This window comes from Brassica napus, chromosome A6 (assembly GCF_020379485.1).
Source record: "Brassica napus cultivar Da-Ae chromosome A6, Da-Ae, whole genome shotgun sequence".
In the NCBI taxonomy this organism is placed as follows: domain Eukaryota; kingdom Viridiplantae; phylum Streptophyta; class Magnoliopsida; order Brassicales; family Brassicaceae; genus Brassica; species Brassica napus.
The window spans coordinates 8971514-8989158 of record NC_063439.1 but is presented as its reverse complement, the minus strand read 5'-3'; the positions used below and the strand labels follow the sequence as shown (position 1 = coordinate 8989158).

At 36.9% G+C, this 17645-nt stretch overlaps 2 protein-coding genes across 2 annotated transcripts; one reads left to right on the top strand and one right to left on the bottom strand.

Annotated features, from left to right (window-relative positions):
* Positions 1-2056: 2056 nt before the first annotated feature.
* BNAA06G14820D lies at positions 2057-4140 on the top strand. The gene is made up of 2 exons (XM_013791367.3): positions 2057-2732; positions 3361-4140. Exons 1-2 carry the CDS (start codon positions 2315-2317, stop codon positions 3906-3908), a joined length of 966 nt encoding a protein of 321 aa, XP_013646821.2. The 5' UTR covers positions 2057-2314; the 3' UTR covers positions 3909-4140.
* Positions 4141-6143: 2003 nt separating this feature from the next.
* LOC106347297 (squamosa promoter-binding-like protein 14) lies at positions 6144-10857 on the bottom strand. The gene is made up of 10 exons (XM_013786814.3): positions 9878-10857; positions 9609-9805; positions 8742-9535; positions 8585-8659; positions 8378-8485; positions 8166-8283; positions 7949-8084; positions 7727-7871; positions 7080-7658; positions 6144-6829 (listed from the first exon to the last, which is right to left on the bottom strand). The coding sequence occupies exons 1-10, from the start codon at positions 10387-10389 to the stop codon at positions 6413-6415; spliced, it is 3081 nt and encodes a 1026-aa protein (XP_013642268.2). The 5' UTR covers positions 10390-10857; the 3' UTR covers positions 6144-6412.
* Positions 10858-17645: the final 6788 nt, after the last annotated feature.

The following is a 17645-nucleotide window of genomic DNA, read 5'->3' as shown; positions in this document are numbered from 1 at the left end:
AAAAACTCTGGTAAATCCACCACTAAAGAAAACATTGAACGAAAGTCTATGAACGAATATTACTTTTTGAATTGGTTACGACAAGAAATTAGTTCCTTTGTTTATCTTTGTGGTTTGCTTGGAAGCTATCACTATATACTTGTTTGTATGATCTCGTGAAGAATCGGAATTAAATCGGGGCCCAATACATTTCTGTGATATTTTCCACTGTCGGATTTGGTAGGGAACTAAGCATTTCTCGTTATGTAATTTCCACAGGTAGAGTAATATATTTTGAACCTTTTTTGGCATATGTGGACAGGCGCAAGATAGAATGTATATGGGGTGAAGCAAACGAAAATTTCAACATGTAATGTGATTTGGTAAGGATTCTTGTTAAACGGTGCTAAGACCATCTTTATCGCGGACTTTAGTGGAGTTTCTAAACAAAAAGAGTGATTTAATTAAATGAAAAGTAATTAGAAAGGTTATTACCGATCCTTAGTTTAGGTTTTTTGTGATCGATTATTTGGTGGGTTTCAAACCACGTGTCAATAAATCAGAGGACTGAATTTATATTTTTCTTTTTCTTTTCTTTCTTTCTTTTGTTCTTTTTTTCATTCTTTCTCGTGGTCTTTGTTTTCTCCGTCAAGGTCCAATCCAAAAGAAAGGTCGAAGGTGTGATCAATGCCAGGACAAAAGACACTATGTTCAGAATTTGTCGGACATTTCTCTTTAACCTGATATTTTCAATTTTTTTTTTGCCAAAACATCTATCACTTTAGTACTTACTTTGATGTAATTTCTTTTGATTTTATTCCTCGTTTGCAAAACTCCGATGCCGATTCAGTTGCTAAACTGCCTCTTGCTAGCGCTATTGTATCAGCTTCCTCTGTTGGAACGTAAAACCTTAATTTATTTATAAATGAAGTAATCTTTGATCAAAAAGGTTTAACTAACCTAAAGAGAGATTAGGTTTAAATAACATACTCCAGGCCTAAATAACTATGAGTGACAGTTTATGCCATGTAGCTTTTATGGGAACTAGTACGTGTGGTTTTCTTTTCTTATATAAAAAAAAATCTACCAACATTGTAAAATGGTTTTAATGGTGGATTTAGCTATTTACTTAGATTCGGCCAAAACGAATAGAAACTCCATTTATTTATTTTTGATGAAATTTTAAATTTATTCATCTATAAAAAGAATAATATTTATAATGTAAAAAAAAGGAGATTATGAACTGTAAACATGTCAGTTACATTGTGTGTTGGAATCACTAACGAAGTAAACCTGCCTATTTGTGGTCAGACTTATACTTAAGCGAAGTAACTCTATTTCTCACAGCGTTGGCAATCCTTCTTTGCATTTGATCTGTTGTTGTCCATGTTTTGTTGATGTCAGCTTGCCTTCCTCTCTTTCTCGAAATGTAGTAAATAGTTGTTTGGTATACTCTATTTGTTTCTAAAAGATAGAAAAACATATGCATATTTATATGTTTCTATACATATTAAAAATCTATCAAATTTTTATTATAAATAAATTATTTTCTGTGTTTATCAGTTTTCAGTAATTTTATACCAATAGTATTTCAATAAGTATAATTAATTTTTGAAATTTTTAATTTGACTAATAAAAATATCTAGAAAACATATAACATATAACTTTAAAAAAAATTAAAAGCATTTATCTCTTAAAAATAGAGGAGTATGAGTAAACAGTTTATAACATATGTAGCTTTATGGGAACTAGTACGTGTAGTATTTATTTTTAAATGAGAAGTTAACAACATTGTAGAATGGTTTTAATATATATGGTGGATTCATCTACTCTTTTTAGATTGAGCCAAAGGCACCATTTCTATCCAAATATATATATATACATATCTGTGACTTTTTGGTGCTTCATAGTTCCACAATTTCGTCGCTTCAAAATCGATGAAATTGTAGCGACAAACCCTAACTCACATCCTCACACATGCAAAGCCATATCTACTTAAAAGAAGATCAATGATTTAATTCATTATTTATTTTGAACTTTTAACGTAAAAATTACATGCAATTACTGACAAGTGACAAATAAGTCTACGAAGCATCTTCTTTTCTTTCTAGAAACCCTAAAGAAAACTACACGCTTTCTCTCTTTAGAAAAACCTGTCTATGTTATGAAAACAGTTACAATATTTTCCACCATAAATAAACTCTCATCTCCACTTAATTTTACCACTCCAATTGGGAAAATAACCACTCCAAATTTCATCACCGTACCACACAAACAACCCTAACCAATCATAGCTTCTACCACCAACTCAAGGTTTTCATTTTGCAAAAGAAGAATGATCAGAAGCAAATCGATAGTCATTAATTCCAATACCACAAACAACTCTGCTGTTGCCGCCGCAGCCGTAGCTATCAGACGTTCTGCCTCAAACGCTACCGCCGCAACAGCCGTGGTACATACTAATGATCTTAACAGAAAACCGCCACGATCACGGTTCGTAGAGTTTCCGGTATCTCCTCAACTGATGAGAGGGGAAGAGATGGTCCATTTCGGACATCCGCGACACGTGCTGGTCAAAGTTGATTTGCCGGACATCTACACGTGTGCAGGGTGTAAAGAAGAAGGAGCTGGGATTAGGTATGTGTGCCAAGAGTGTGATTATCAGCTCCATGAATTTTGTGCTTCGGCTCCTCCTGTACTCAAGTCACATCCTTTTCATTACCAGCATCAGCTTCTCTTCTTTGCCAAGCCGGGTAGGCTTCTTTTACTTATCTCCTTTTTTGTCGGAACATTTTTGAATATAATTAATTTTGTGGTATTTTTGTACGATACATTTTGTTTGTTTTACCTTTTTCTTTTTCGTGTTAATGCTAACGTTATATCCGTTCCAGTGTTTGTTTTTTCAGACCAAGGACTAGAGTCAAAACACTATAACGAAACCCTGACTATTGTCGACTAATTTTTTTTTATTGCTTTATTAAAAAAACAAATTGATTGCTTTACATTGAATAATAAAAATAATTATTTGGTTTAGTGGGTATCAAAATAAAGAATTGAGTATTGGCCACGTTGAACAACAGAGAATAATTAGCTTTCTACAAAATTATAAACTTCAAAATTTAACTTAAAAACAATATCTGATGAATTAGAATGGAGTCACTAAAGAAAAATACTTAATACAAAGTAGTGGAACATATGTATATTTGGTTTGGTCGTTAGAATATACCTGAAAAATATAATGGTTAAACTTAGGTAAAATTGTTTTTTCCGACAACATGCGGATATAACGTTATACTTTCGAGAATGAGATATTGTTGATTAGTTTCCTTTTCTGTTTTTTTTTGCTAATAATTTTCTTATATGTTGATGTTTGAATACCAGCGAAAGGAGGAATAATGAAATCGAAATGCGACGTGTGTGGAAGATCACCAAAAGGTTACACCTTCAGATGCAAAGCTTGCAGTTTCCAGATGCATCCTGGCTGCGCTATGTTATCTCCTTCCCTCTCCTCCTCCTCTCTCCACCACCACCCTCTCCAACTCCTCTCCTCCGCCGCCAACAACACCGGAGGAGACCACTCCGGGGGATTCCTCTGCGGAGAGTGCAAGAGAGGTAAGCGAGTCGGCAGGGTTTACCGTTGCACCGTTTGCGATTACCACTTGCATGCGGTCTGCGCCAAGGACGCCGCCGTGAACGGCCTCAGAGCAAACGGACACAAAGGAAGGGATAGGTCTCCGGCGGTTTTGGGAACGGCGGCAAGGGTGGCGTCGCAGGTTGTGATTGATTTTCTCGGTGGTATAATGGAAGGTCTCGGTGAAGGTGTTGGTGAAGCTATTTTGGACGGTGTGACTAGAGGCGGCGGTGGTGGCGGCCGCGGAGGAGGAAATGGAGGTGTTACTAGGGCAATTCCACGTGTCAGAGGAGGGTAACTATGGACTTTTGGGGATAGCTAATTATGAGTGTTTATACGTATAAGGAAATGATTGTATTGCTGTTTGGCTGATTGAAAGTACATATAGATTGGAGTGTTGATGTTTATTAGGTTGGGTGGGAGGATACATTATTTTAACTAAATTTGGGGATACAAGAATAACCATAAGAATAATGTGTATTGTTAAAGTTTGGAAATATAAGTATTGTTAATGTATAATGTTTTCTGCTCTTTGGTCTCTAATGTAGTTGGGATTTAAGTAGAATATCATATGTTTAACATTGTAACTTTGTTTTTAACATCACACTGTAGTAGCAAAGGTTATTAACTTACCGCATATAACATTTTCGGTGTGTTTGGAAATATGAACATAATGTTTATAATTTATTTGGCTTTCAATATATTCTATTTGTAATTATTTGGCTTATAAAGTTACATAAGGAGAAACAGAAAGAAAGCCAAAAAGCAAATTACCTAATATTAGTAGCATCTTTGAAAAGAGTGTGGCACCTAAAATGCAACTCCCATTGAAAGAGATACATGACCCACCACTTACATCTCATTTGAAGTTTTTATAATTGTCTCATCAATTTTTCATTAATTTGGAAGCCCTATTATAATTTGTTTAAACAAACTTAAATCAAGAGTTAGTTGCCTTAGGGTCTGACTGGTTCAAACGCAGCGGTTGCGGTTGCGGCTGCGGGCGTTTGTGGATGCGGTTTCTAGCAGTTTTAAGAGATTTGTACGACTGGTTCTGCGGTTAGAAATTGGTGCGTTTGCGGGATACTTATGACTGGTTAACTACCAAATACAGCAGCGGTTAAATAATAAATTAACAATATTTACATTTTATATAATTATAAAAATATCAAAAATCATAATATTATAATAAATATGTAAATTATATTTTCAAAGTTATAGTTTTAAATTTTTAAAATTATAGAAAATATTTTTATTTTAAAATTTTATAATATTAATTAAAATATAATAGATATATTTTAGTATTTTTATAATTCCATTTTAAAAAATTTATTGAATATTTTTATTTTTGTATTTATATGGTTTTTAAAGAAAAAGAAAAAAAATTATCTTCCCGCAACCGCCCGCAACCGCAAACGCTAGCTGGAACCAGCTTTTGATTTTAAGAGGTTCAGAGCGGTTTGAAGCGATTTGTAGCGGTTTGTATGATTGTTTCGAAACGCTGTCAACCGCTACCAACCGCAAAAGCTGCGTTTGCGGGTGGTAGCGGGGAAACCAATCAAGTTCTTAATCATCGCCATACTGGAATAAACTTTTGAAACGTAAACGTTATAAATTGTTTTTTTTTTGTCGGTGTCGTTTTTCCACTTTCCTTCCCGCTTTCAAGAAAAATTCTTTGAAAAAGTGGCATTGTGTAAAATGTTTTATTCTTTTTTGTGTGTGTTAAATGTTTACTGTAAAATGTTTTCCCACTTTTATTTATGCAAATAAAAGTCAGGAAATTAACCTTACAAAAACCACGCCTTGTGTTTTACATACATGATGGATGGGTAATTGTAGCTTTTATTGGACTGTCGTATATATTTTTGATTAGATTAAGAACACTAATTAGAAATGGATAAAGTAATAACTGAAGAATCATTTTTTATTTCGAACAATACATATAAAATCAACCAACCAGTATCCTACTGAAAAATCGGAATCATACTAACCCAAGAATCCTTTTATTTGTGACCCAATACTACACTCGAACTAAAGATTTAATTAGTGACTTGTGTGATGTTTCAGAAGCTCGACAATCCACGTGGGAATCCTTAACCTCTGACGGCCTTTTGGGAACTATGTGACAAGATTCCTATGCTCTTGGTTTCCACCGATCTTCTTCCATATACATAGGTTTACATAGTGCATGGTTTAGCAAATTAGATTAAGTAATCGTATGATTATTCTTTACATAAACTGTATATCCATAACCTCTTATTATTATCAGAGTGAATATATAATGCTTTCCAGTACAATCTTCTCATCACCAGACGTAGAAAAATAACAAGGATTAATTAAATACTAATAAACATTTTCGAAAGAAAAAGAGAAGAAATAGTGAGTGAAAATAAATACATCCTTTTGAAACGAAGCCATAACTGAAAAGAAAAGGTTGAAGTTACAGTAACATAAGACTACTTGTACAAAGTACAAATTTACAAAGACAAAGAACCAAAAAATGCAAAATAGTACAGTAACTGAAGCAGTAGGATACTATAGAAGTCATAATAATAATGATAATAAGTAGGAATACACAGAAATACACAATAAAATTAGCAAACCAAAGTATTTAACTGAAAACAAAAACAAAGAACTCTCGAAAGCCGACGGTGAAGTTCCCCTCTGTTATGATCCGAGCACAGTCAAGCCTCATGAGCTTTCCATTAACCGTAGTAAAGTCTCTGTCTTTTTCTGGTTTTTTTTTTTGTTGTGAAGCCAAAAGAATAATAACAAGTATATAATTTACTTCTTGTTCTTTCCCTAGATGGAGCCATAATCCAAACCTCCCCAACTGAAGTGAGACCCTTGTCGGACGATTGGGAAAGCATGCATGAAAACGCAGACGCAAACGCAGACAGTCGCAACCGCAAGCATTGAGTGAATGATAGGAGTTGGGAACAAACGGTGCGAGCCTGAGGCTCTCCTCCTATACTTCAGAGCCACAGTAGCACACGAGACACATGAAGACTTGTTCAGCTCTGTACTTGATCTCCTGCTCACACCCAACTGGTCAACAACAATCTCGCTCTCAATGTTTAGCGAGACTTGCTTGTTTCTTTTGTCTGCAAGTTTACGAGCCACCAGGGAGTTATATGTATGGTTGTTCCTCATTGCAGCGTAGCTGTATGGAGTTTGGCCGGTTGCATCGCAGAGAGAGTTCCAGCTAGATAATCCGATCTGTAACAGTTTTAAAACGGATTTTGTCAGTTATAAAGGATGGTTTTGGTAGTGTTCTAAAAATCGGTCTAGGCGGACAGCAAATCGGATAGAAACGATTTTTCTAAAATTATTTTATAAAAGAATCGGTCTAGTCACCCGCCTAAGCAATAATCATTTACAAATCAAGCGCCTAATTGCTGTCTAGCAATTTCTTGAACATTGGTATTGATGTTTGAATCATGAGAGAGAGGGAGAGAAAGAAAGATACCTCTTGTGGATCATTGGTGAGAAGATCAACCATATCATCTGAATCAGATGTACAAGCAGCTAAATGTAAAGGTGTGATACCTCCAGGTCCGGTTATATTGGGTAAGAAGACCAACTTTTTAGAGGAACCGAGATTAACAGAGTAATGAATGAGTAGTTCCACCATCTTTGTGCTTTTCCTCTTAACAGCACGATTCAACAACTGAATCTCGGCGAGCATATCCAATGCCTCTCTGTTCGGCTCATCATTCACCACATTTCTCTCTACCAACATGTCGAGGAGTGTTCTGATGAGAGCGCAGTAGTCTCTTTCAACTGAACAGACGAGCAAGAACTTGAAGCGGGAAAGGGAAAACTCGGATTGTTCCAGAGGCTCGGTGGTTTGGTTCTTCTGGAAAAGCCAACCAAGCTCGTTCAAGAAGCATAAGATCTCTTCTCTTGATGTGGGACGATGATCTGAGGTCTGCGCTTGTTCTTGACTTTTGGGGTGAAACTCTTCTTCGAGACGATTTAACTCTTTGCAGATGGATGCATTGGCAATTATCAACGGGAAACTGTCACCCCTAAACCCATTCTCCACCTGTACACAAACCAAGGCGTTAAACATCTATAGATTGACAAAGAAAGCTGTTAAGTTCAGTTATATACCTCAATGAAACAGCGTCCAAGAAAACCAGGTTGTGCGTTGTTGACTCTGAAACATTTTACGTTCAACTCGTCAAACATGGCTCGTTTACACGCTGCTCCTGTTGCCTCCATTGACATGTAGCTACCCATATCTGTGCAACGTATACTAGAAGCACAATCACAATAAAGGTTAGAACTGAAAAGGAAAGAAATGATGAAACTGTTCAGGTGTTTTAAGTTTACCTGATCCCATCATTAGTCAAGCTTCTACCTCTTATTACCAAACTTGTTTCTTGACCAGCTACCACAGCTACAGGTGACACTGAGATGAGCTCTGGTGAATTCCAAGTTCTCCATGATTTGCTACAACGAATCCGACCTGTAACCAAATGACATGTTATGATCATTATTGACATAAAATCAAAACATTACAAGGACAAGCTCATGAGCGAGCACTCACCATTTTTGTGTGAAGCGAGCTGTCTGCCTGTGTTAACTATAAACCTCGAGTTTCTCCAAAAACCTGAATGAGAATCTTGTAACATAACAGCAACCCGTTGCTGCAAGTTTTGCTCGAGCTGAAAAAAAAAATCACAAGCCGTTCCTTAGCTGCCGCTACACATAGCGTAGTATAGTTCAATTAACAAACACACTTAAAATATTTCCACTCACTTGTTCCCACGCCGCGGGTGACATGGCTACGTAGACAGATAGAACAACACAGCCTGGCCTTATATAACTCTCCATTTCTGACGGAATGCTCGACAGCCAGTTATAGATCTGTAATAAAAGGTAGAGAGAATCACAATGAGTATTCAACGGACGTAACCAATTACTTTATATATCAGGAAAGGTTAGATAAAGCTCAGAAATGATCACCTCAGTTCGTAATGTTCCAGGGAGCTGACTTGGATCTTTATCAAGTAGTTTGAAGACTATCTTTCCAGTGCGGTCCTGTTTCAATGCCATAAAAATAAAAATCATAAGCGGCTTGTTTCCTCTACGTATGCTAAAGAGGAGTTTACAAGCTACAAACCTGAGCATCAGAGTTTAAGCTAGGAGGAGAGTAGTCAGAACCAGAAGAAGCATAACCACACTGTTGCCCAAATCCTTTAAAGTTAGGATTTGCAGCTCCTCTATTTGATGTACCAAAGAGGTCAAGAGGCAAGCAACCCCCAGTCCTCACGGGGCTTGTGTTATTGTGATTATTAGACCTCATGGTTTCAGGGGACCTCTGCAATGGGAATAACTCTTGCATCACAGGAGATGAAGATGGAGATCTATCCTCCACAGGGTTACTGCTTGCTGACGAATAATACTTTCTCGAGGACGCCACGGCTGGTCGTCGACTCTCATCCTCGGGTGAGGAGGTGAACAGTTGTAGAGACAAGCTAGACCTAGTGTCTTGAGCATGTGAATCTGAATCCTGAGAAGGAGACTGGTTACTGCTACTGCTTCTCTCCCCACCAATGGTTCTCTTCTCCAAGTTGGCTGTAGCAACGTGGTCGTAAGAAGATAACTTACCCTTGTCATTTTCTTTGGTACCAAACCCACCTTGAGACAATATGGCTAGCGTATCAGGTGAAGATGAGCCTAATGTTTCGGAGAGAACAGCAAGCAGATCCATGGTGGAAGGAGAAGCCCCATTCACATCGTTTTGAGGGTTCGCCACCGGGTGATCAGTATTTTTCCTGGCTAAACTCCCAATACTGTTGAGCTTAGAGACGAGATCCATAGGCAAAGGCAAAGCGTTTATCTTGTTGAGTATCTGAAGAAGCTGCTCTCTTTGAGGCACAGCTGGAGACCCAATTGGCCTTACCTCATTCTTACCTGCAAACCACAGACCACAAAGCTATTAATAAAACAAGAACTCTAAGAACCAGAGAAAAGCTCAACTTGGTACCTTGTGCACAAGCTAAGGCGGTTAACAAAGCCATAAGATCCATATTAGCGTTAGAGGTACCATCACGGTTCCCCGGAGCTACAACACCAGAAGCAACCTCCTCAGGCTGCGTTGTTTTCCTCCTACGTCGGTTGTGGCCAGCCAACCTACGCCTACAACTTCTTTTCCCCTCATCAAACTCAGAAAGAAGATGAAACCTGCAAAAAAAAAAGAAACTCATCTTAAAAACCAGATTCGGTTTAAAAGTCAAGCAGTTGATTCATTTCTACCTGCTGCACTGTTGGCAGAACCTCTGCATCTGTTTCCCAACGAGAGCCTTAGTAGCTTTGCTGTGAACTTCACAGACTTTATGCCTTCTGTGATAATCCTTACCATGAGACAAATCTTGACTACAGTTATCCACCTGACAAACCGGATAGTTCCCTCCGCTTCCGGGAGATCCAGACCGACCCTTCTTGCTCGGTCTAGCTGCCTGCGCCGTCTCTTCCTCCGCGGCGTTTAGACAGCTTCCAAGATTCAAATCAAGCCCCCTCTCTTCTCCCACCTTCCTTGAACTCAGATCAAACTGTCGAAGAGCCTCAGCGTCAACAGGCTTAGCTTCGAATCTCCGGCTATCCCAATCCCACATGTTGGAGTTCCACTCGTCTCTACGCTGCTCAGGCTGAGGTGGAACGAGACGGTTCGGCATCTGGTGGTGATAGAGGTTGCGTTTTCTCCCCATAGGAGAAAGCGATTGGTGTATGAATAAAGGAGCAGCCACCTGAGCGCCTACTTCTTCCATCTCTAAATCGATCCAAAAAATATCCCTTTTCCAAATAAAGATTCAGACTTTTCCACAAGAGAATCGAATCTATGGAGAGCACGAAGCAGCAACGTATCTAAACATATCTAACGCTTAGCTCCGATTCAGTAAACAAAGGGAATCTAATCGCAGCTTCAAGAAGCATCAAACCTCAGCTCGTGACGGATTCGGTTAGAGAGGAACAACATCACAGAGCTTCTTCTTCAGATTCGAAGATTTGTTCTTTCTTCAAAAAGGAATCTTCAAGGTTGTAGCTTTCCTGATCCGATCCGATCCAAGGAAACGAAGAGAAAAGATTATATTTTTCTATGGACGAGCTTCTTCTCTCTCTCTCTCTCTCTATTAGATTGAAGCAAAATCTCAGATTTATCCTTGTTCGTCTCCGTCTTCCTCTCCTTTGCTTTCCTCTGCTCGTCCTTGGTTCTTCTTTCTTTCTTTCTTTCTTTTTCTGCTCATGTCTTTCAAGTACGATTTAACTTATTTTCTTTTTTTTTAATTGTGGTGGCACGTACTGTAAATACCAACAGTGAGGAGGGCACTTGTGTTACATTATTCGAGCCGCCCATATGAGAGAGAGAGAGATGATAGTTGAAGGATCCAAGACACTTCCATTTTTTTTTTTGCATTTTAACCATTTGTACCAAAACAAATATAATACTCCATTTTTGTACTATAAACTGTTAAATTCTTACTTTATTTTAGTCAACATACTTGTTAATTAGATTAAAACTAATTATTATTGTTATGTGGCATATGAAAATATGATCATTGTGTTATTAATTATGACTTTGAAATAAAAGTAGCTACAGAAAATTACGCACAATTTCTTACGTATTTTTAAAAGCAATCATTAGTTTATGTAAAGTTGAAATAGTGTAAAATTATCTAAAGAAAGACAAAATTCAAACGCGTTAACACAAAAAGAAGAAGAAAAGTTTGAAACAAACCAAAACCATTGGCTCTATGTTTACATTAGTGAAGTTGACAACACCATGTGTATAAAATAAACTACAAAAACTAGTTAGATTACTCGAAATATGTATTAGTTGTTTGATAAAAATATGTAGTAATAATCAAAACTTAAGAAAACATTCCTTCTATTTCAAATTGTATATCATTTTTAAAGTTTGTACATAAATTAAGAATTTGTTAAATGTTTCATTTTAACTTTTGATTAAACCACATGCTAATGGTCGGATGGTAGCATGGCGTTCCAGCGTCGCTAAACGAGCTGAGTTCGAAACTCATATATTTCTAACATGTGGTCATCGGTAATTTAACATTCACTCGCTCGAAAACGGTTTACCGATTTTTTTAACCATTGATTAGATGACAAAAAAAATTGCGACTATAATTATATAATAGTTATTATATTTATTAGCTTAATTGTAAAAGAGATAAACCAATGAATTAATTGTATTGAAATCATAAATAATATTTATTTTGTAATAAAGATTATAATATATAAGGATAAAAAGAGTAATAAACTTTACAACAGCTAGTTAGTTCATTTAAAATTTGAAATTTATGTTTTAAAATGTGAGATTATCAGTTGAGAACTATTAGTTGGACGGTACTAATTTCTTATAATTTATTTTTTAAAACTATAACAACTACATATTCTTAATTAAGTACGTTATGAAAAAAACTACAATAAAATAGAACTAGGTTAAGATCCGCGCCTTGCGCGGAATGAACATTATATATATAAATTATATTATATATTATATGTTTATAACATATTATGAAATAATAAATATATATTGAATAATTAAAAAGTCATTATCTACTACTTATATATTTAAATTGATGCGAACATATAAATAAATTTTATAAATCGAAAAAATATTTTTTCTATTTGATATGATATATAATTAAATTTAAATGATAGTAACATATATATGGTATATTTTAATATAAATATTTATTAGATGACGCTTTTTGCTCATATTTTTATCATTTGTATTTGTATCTGTTATAGCAAAAAGTCTAAATTTGTATTAGTGATAGCAAATTTTCACTGTGCGATTAATGGTTTAAGTAATTTATAATATTTAAAAAATTAAGTTGTCAATATTTTTTCAAATTTTTTATCAAAAAAATGTTCAAAGTAAATTTCAAAATTAAGATATTTATATATTTTTATATGGCATATAGTTTAATTTAAAATGATACATATATTTATATATCTTTTATTTTTGATACTTATTAAATGATACTTTCAACTTATATTATTTTTTAATTATTTGTATCATGTCATAACAAAAGTTTTAAATCATAGATCACAAAATTTGAATGTGAATTTTTTAACAATTTTAGTAATTTATACTCGTGTTTAAAAATTCAAAATATAATATATAGATAATTTTTTTTAATTTTTATTATATGGTTACTATGATTGTTTAATTTATTTTAATAGCTTAAAATTAAACAAATATAATTATAATACACACTTACTTTAGCCACATTAGGCAATTCCGTAATCTTATTTAAAGAAATAATGAAGCACATTAATAATGTATTTATTGTGGTTTAATAAAAAGATTATTATATATTTAGATGGACCAACATATTTCTCTAAGGATTCTAAGAATCATTCTAGTGATGACATGTGGATACAAAAAAATGTTGCAATGCTTCTCAAATAATATACAGGGGATTACAGACAAAATCTAGAAAGTAATTGACAGTCGAAATCCCGGGTTATGTTTGTAAATTACCCAAGACAACGTGGGTCCTACGAACCAAACTATTTTATAACCCGTACCATGTTATACTGTTACATTTATTTAATTAATAAGTACTATATAGTTATTATAAACATGTAACATGCCTAAGTGATTAGTGATAACGAGACTATCGACGACTTTTCTTTCGAGACATGGAGCTCCTAACAAATGTTGCCTAACAACTTGTCTAATCTGATATAGAATCAAGATCTACAGACTACATGGCTTTATTGAAGAATGATTATTCCTCTTTCGTATCTCTAATATATTTCACCCAGAGAAAAAACTAACAAAGTAAATTATGAACAATGTAAAATAAATAAATAAAGCCTTAGAAAATTGTTCTTTTTTTTTTGAACAACTAGAAAATTGTTCTTAACTCTCCATATTACTACAATTTACATACCAGATTTCATACTTAAAATAGACAAATCATATCAAATTTTATTAAAAATTGATAATATTCCCATTTCGTTTCGTCCTACACCGTCTTCTATTGAGAGCCTGAATCTCGACACCGTGTTACGGGGGAAGTAGTCGTCATCACGTAATGTAATGTGAAGGAGAAAACAACATCTCACCAAGAACATGCCAATAAATAGAAAAAGACTACATTACCCATACGATTTTATAAAAATTTACAAACGTATCTCCTCATCTGGGCCATTGAACAGATTGGACAAGACAAGAAAGATAGAGAGGCCACATCTCACAGTCACGCACGTACGGCTTTATGTTGCGTCCCCACGCGAGTGCAAGTGGCTCGTTGTCCTTCTTCCTTTTCTCTTATTCTAGAAAACGACGTTGTTTATCAAAATCGTTATTAAATGACTTGTAGCATTGTTATATCATCTTATCTTCGTTAATCGCGTCTCGTTTAATCATCTCGTGTCAACTTCTTATTCGTTCTACGACGATTCTTACATTCCCTACGAAAGTTAGATAGTGTTAATCCTGTATCTGCCAAGAGTTTTAACTAGTGAATGTTTTATTAGTACTATGCGTGAAATATAATATCAAGAGAGTTGGAGACCAATATGGCAATATACATAGATTATACGAACTAATGATGAATTAAAAGAATGTAGAGAATAATATAGTGTAGAACTTACCAGTACGAGTAGAAGAAGCTAATAATTATGTTGAACCACTTAAAGTTAAAAGTATATAAAACATTAGTATATACTGATAATTTATGTAGAACATATCAAGTATAGCATTTATACGTGGCACTATTATTGTATTCTAATATTGTGTCTCTTCATTTTTCATAAGAAATCATCTTCATAAACGAAAATTTAGAGATGTAGGAATTCCACTGAGTATTCACTAATATACTGGAAGTAGGTGTAGACAATATATAAGTTGAATATAGCTGAGTAATTTCCAACTTTTATCTAGAGATGTCATCATTTTGCAAGCCAACATGTTAATTTTTTTAAGCTGAAGACTCTAAATGAGACCACCAAAAAAGACTCGTTACCTGTAGAAACTTGGTGTACGCACGTAAAAGGCTATGGCAAACCGCTTCAGAAAAAGGGCGATGCCTTTGTCCTCCCATCCGGTGAGGCTTGCATCAAGATTCCTAATTCTGTCATTGAGAAGAATAGGAAATCTTGGGAGCCTTTTGTGATGGGACAATTCTATTCGGACCCCCCTTCGCAAGGCACTCTCCACAACATTGTTAATGGCATTTGGAGCAAAAACTACCGGGACATCGCGGTTTCGAAGATGGAGGGTTTTGCTTTCCTGTTTCGTATCCCAAATGTGGCAACGAGAAACAGAGTCATTCGTCAAGGTTTGTGGCAGATTGAAGGACAAACTATGTTTGTCGACAAGTGGGAACCAGGAGTTGTTCCGGTAAAGCCTGAGCTTACCTCTGCTCCTATATGGTTGGAACTGCGGAAAGTTCCCTTTCAGTTCTTCAATGAAGACGGATTAGAGCGTATCGCGGGTCTGGTCGGACATCCTAAATTTCTGCATCCTACGACCGCAAACAAAACGAACCTGGAGGTTGCCAAGGTCTTCACCATTATAGATCCTCGGAAGCCGCTACCGGAAGCCGTCAACGTCCAATTTGACTCAGGAGAAATAAGCAGAGTCCTTGTATCCAGCCCCTGGATGCCTCCGGTCTGTGGCTTTTGTAAAGAGATTGGTCATTGCACTAAGCGATGCCCTACTGCTCCTAAATCCTGTGCTACGTGTAAATCATCTGAGCATGAGGCTGCTCGATGTCCTCAAAAGCAACAGCAACATACCCAGGGGAAGAAAACCCGTCGTGGAAAGTCGAAGGAAAAGCAAAAGTGGGTTGAAATTGCTGCCACTGTATCTGTGGAAGCTCAGACCCAACTACCCCCTGAAGCTTCTAAGTCGCAGTCTCAGGTTCAAATCATCCAACACTCGAAGCTGGGTACTGATAAAGACAAAGTTATGGGAGAATCCAGTAACACGCCATCCTTTCTGCAGTCTGTTACTCCCTCTCGTAAAGGTCGTTCTATCTCCTCTCATTCTTCCCACTCCGAGGTAGAACCGGACTCTTCTGACGTGGAATCATCTGACTCTGAGCTAGAGGAAGGCGAGCTCAGCAAGCTTGAGCAGGATTTCACATTGGTAAAAAATAAAAAGTGTTTTTCTGGTCTGAAAGGTAACAGGGGCATGGGCCCCAAATTCAACTAGTTTTTATGTCGACGGACATTTTTTGCTGGAATATACGCGGTTTAAATAAACTCAGCCACCGCAGCGGATTACGAAAATGGTTTAGGAAAAATTCTCCTCTTTTTGGCGGCCTTCTTGAGACTCATGTTAATCAGCTCAAGAAGAATAAATTTTTAACTGACCTGTTTCCTGGTTGGTTCTCAGCGGAAAATTACAGCTTCTCACCACTCGGGAAGATTTGGGTGATCTGGCACCCGTCCCTTTTGGTCACAGTTTTATCAAAGTCTTTTCAGATGATCACAGTTGAGGTCTCCTGGCCATCTTGTCAGTCCAACGTCATCATCTCTATTATCTATGCTTCAAATGACCCTGCAGAGCGCTCTGAGCTTTGGTCTGAAATCTCCACTATGGCTTCTTCCCAACGATTGGCTAGCAAACCTTGGCTTATGCTTGGCGATTTTAACCAGATAAGGGATCCATATGAGCACTCCAACCCTCCCACTTTAAATATGGATAAGAAGATCAGAGACTTTAATGATTGTTTGTCGGAGGCTAGCCTGGAGGATCTAAACTACAGAGGGTCTTCTTTCACTTGGTGGAACAAGCGCAAATCTTCCCCAGTAGCTAAAAAGCTGGACAGATGTCTGGTTAATGATGAATGGTACTCTTTTTTCCCTTCATCGTTAGCAGTATTTGGCAGCCCGAGCTTCTCGGATCACGCTGTTATGTCAATCACGCTGGACCAGTCTATGAGTAAGATCAAGAAGCCTTTTAGGTTCTATAATTTTCTCTGCAACAGTCCGGACCTGCTTGCAGACATATGCGTCAACTGGTACTCCTTCAATGTAACGGGCTCAGCTATGTTCAGGCTGTCTAAGAAGTTAAAGCTTCTGAAGAGTGTTATCCGTGAATTCAGCAGGAATAATTATTCAGGCATTGAGAAAAGGACAGAGGAGGCTCACGAGGCTCTGCTACTCGCTCAATCCAACATGCTGTCTCAGCCGAATATTACTAACGCCTCAACTGAGCTGCAGGCAATGCGAAAATGGGAGGAGCTGTCTGCTGCAGAGGCAAGTTTCTTTTTTTCAGAGATCTCGGATACAATGGTTAGACCTTGGCGATGGAAATTCCCGTCTCTTTCACAGATACGCAGCTGCAAGGCAGGCACAAAACCATATTCATTATCTTATAACCGCCAATGGGGAACGCGTTGAAACACAATCCGGCATCCATGAGCTCTGTGTTGACTACTTCAAAGATCTCCTTGGCAGCCCTGTCTCTCAGCCTCTTTTTGTCCAGAGTGATTTGGACCTACTTTTTGATTTTAGATGCTCCCCCGACCAGGTTGCAGGTTTTGAAAAGGAGTTCTCCTCAGAGGAAATCAGAAACGCTTTCTTCTCTCTGCCAAAAAATAAAACATGTGGTCCGGATGGTTATTCTACTGAATTTTTTATCTTCGCTTGGACGGTCATAGGTTTAGAAGTTACGGAAGCCATCCATGAATTCTTCCGGTCGGGGTGTATACTCAAGCAATGGAACTCTGCTTCTCTGGTTCTGATTCCAAAGAAAACAAATGCTTCACTCACAACAGATTTCAGGCCTATATCGTGTCTCAATACGGTATACAAAGTTATATCGAAGCTGCTTGCCTCCCGCCTGAAAGAGATTCTTCCCCTCATGATCTCTAAGTCTCAATCTGCTTTTCTCCCGGGGCGTCTCTTGGCTGAAAACGTTCTTCTAGCGACGGACCTTGTAAATGGCTACAACACTCACTCAATAACTCCTCGAGGGATGCTCAAGGTTGATCTTAGGAAAGCCTTTGATACGGTTCGTTGGGATTTCATTCTCGCA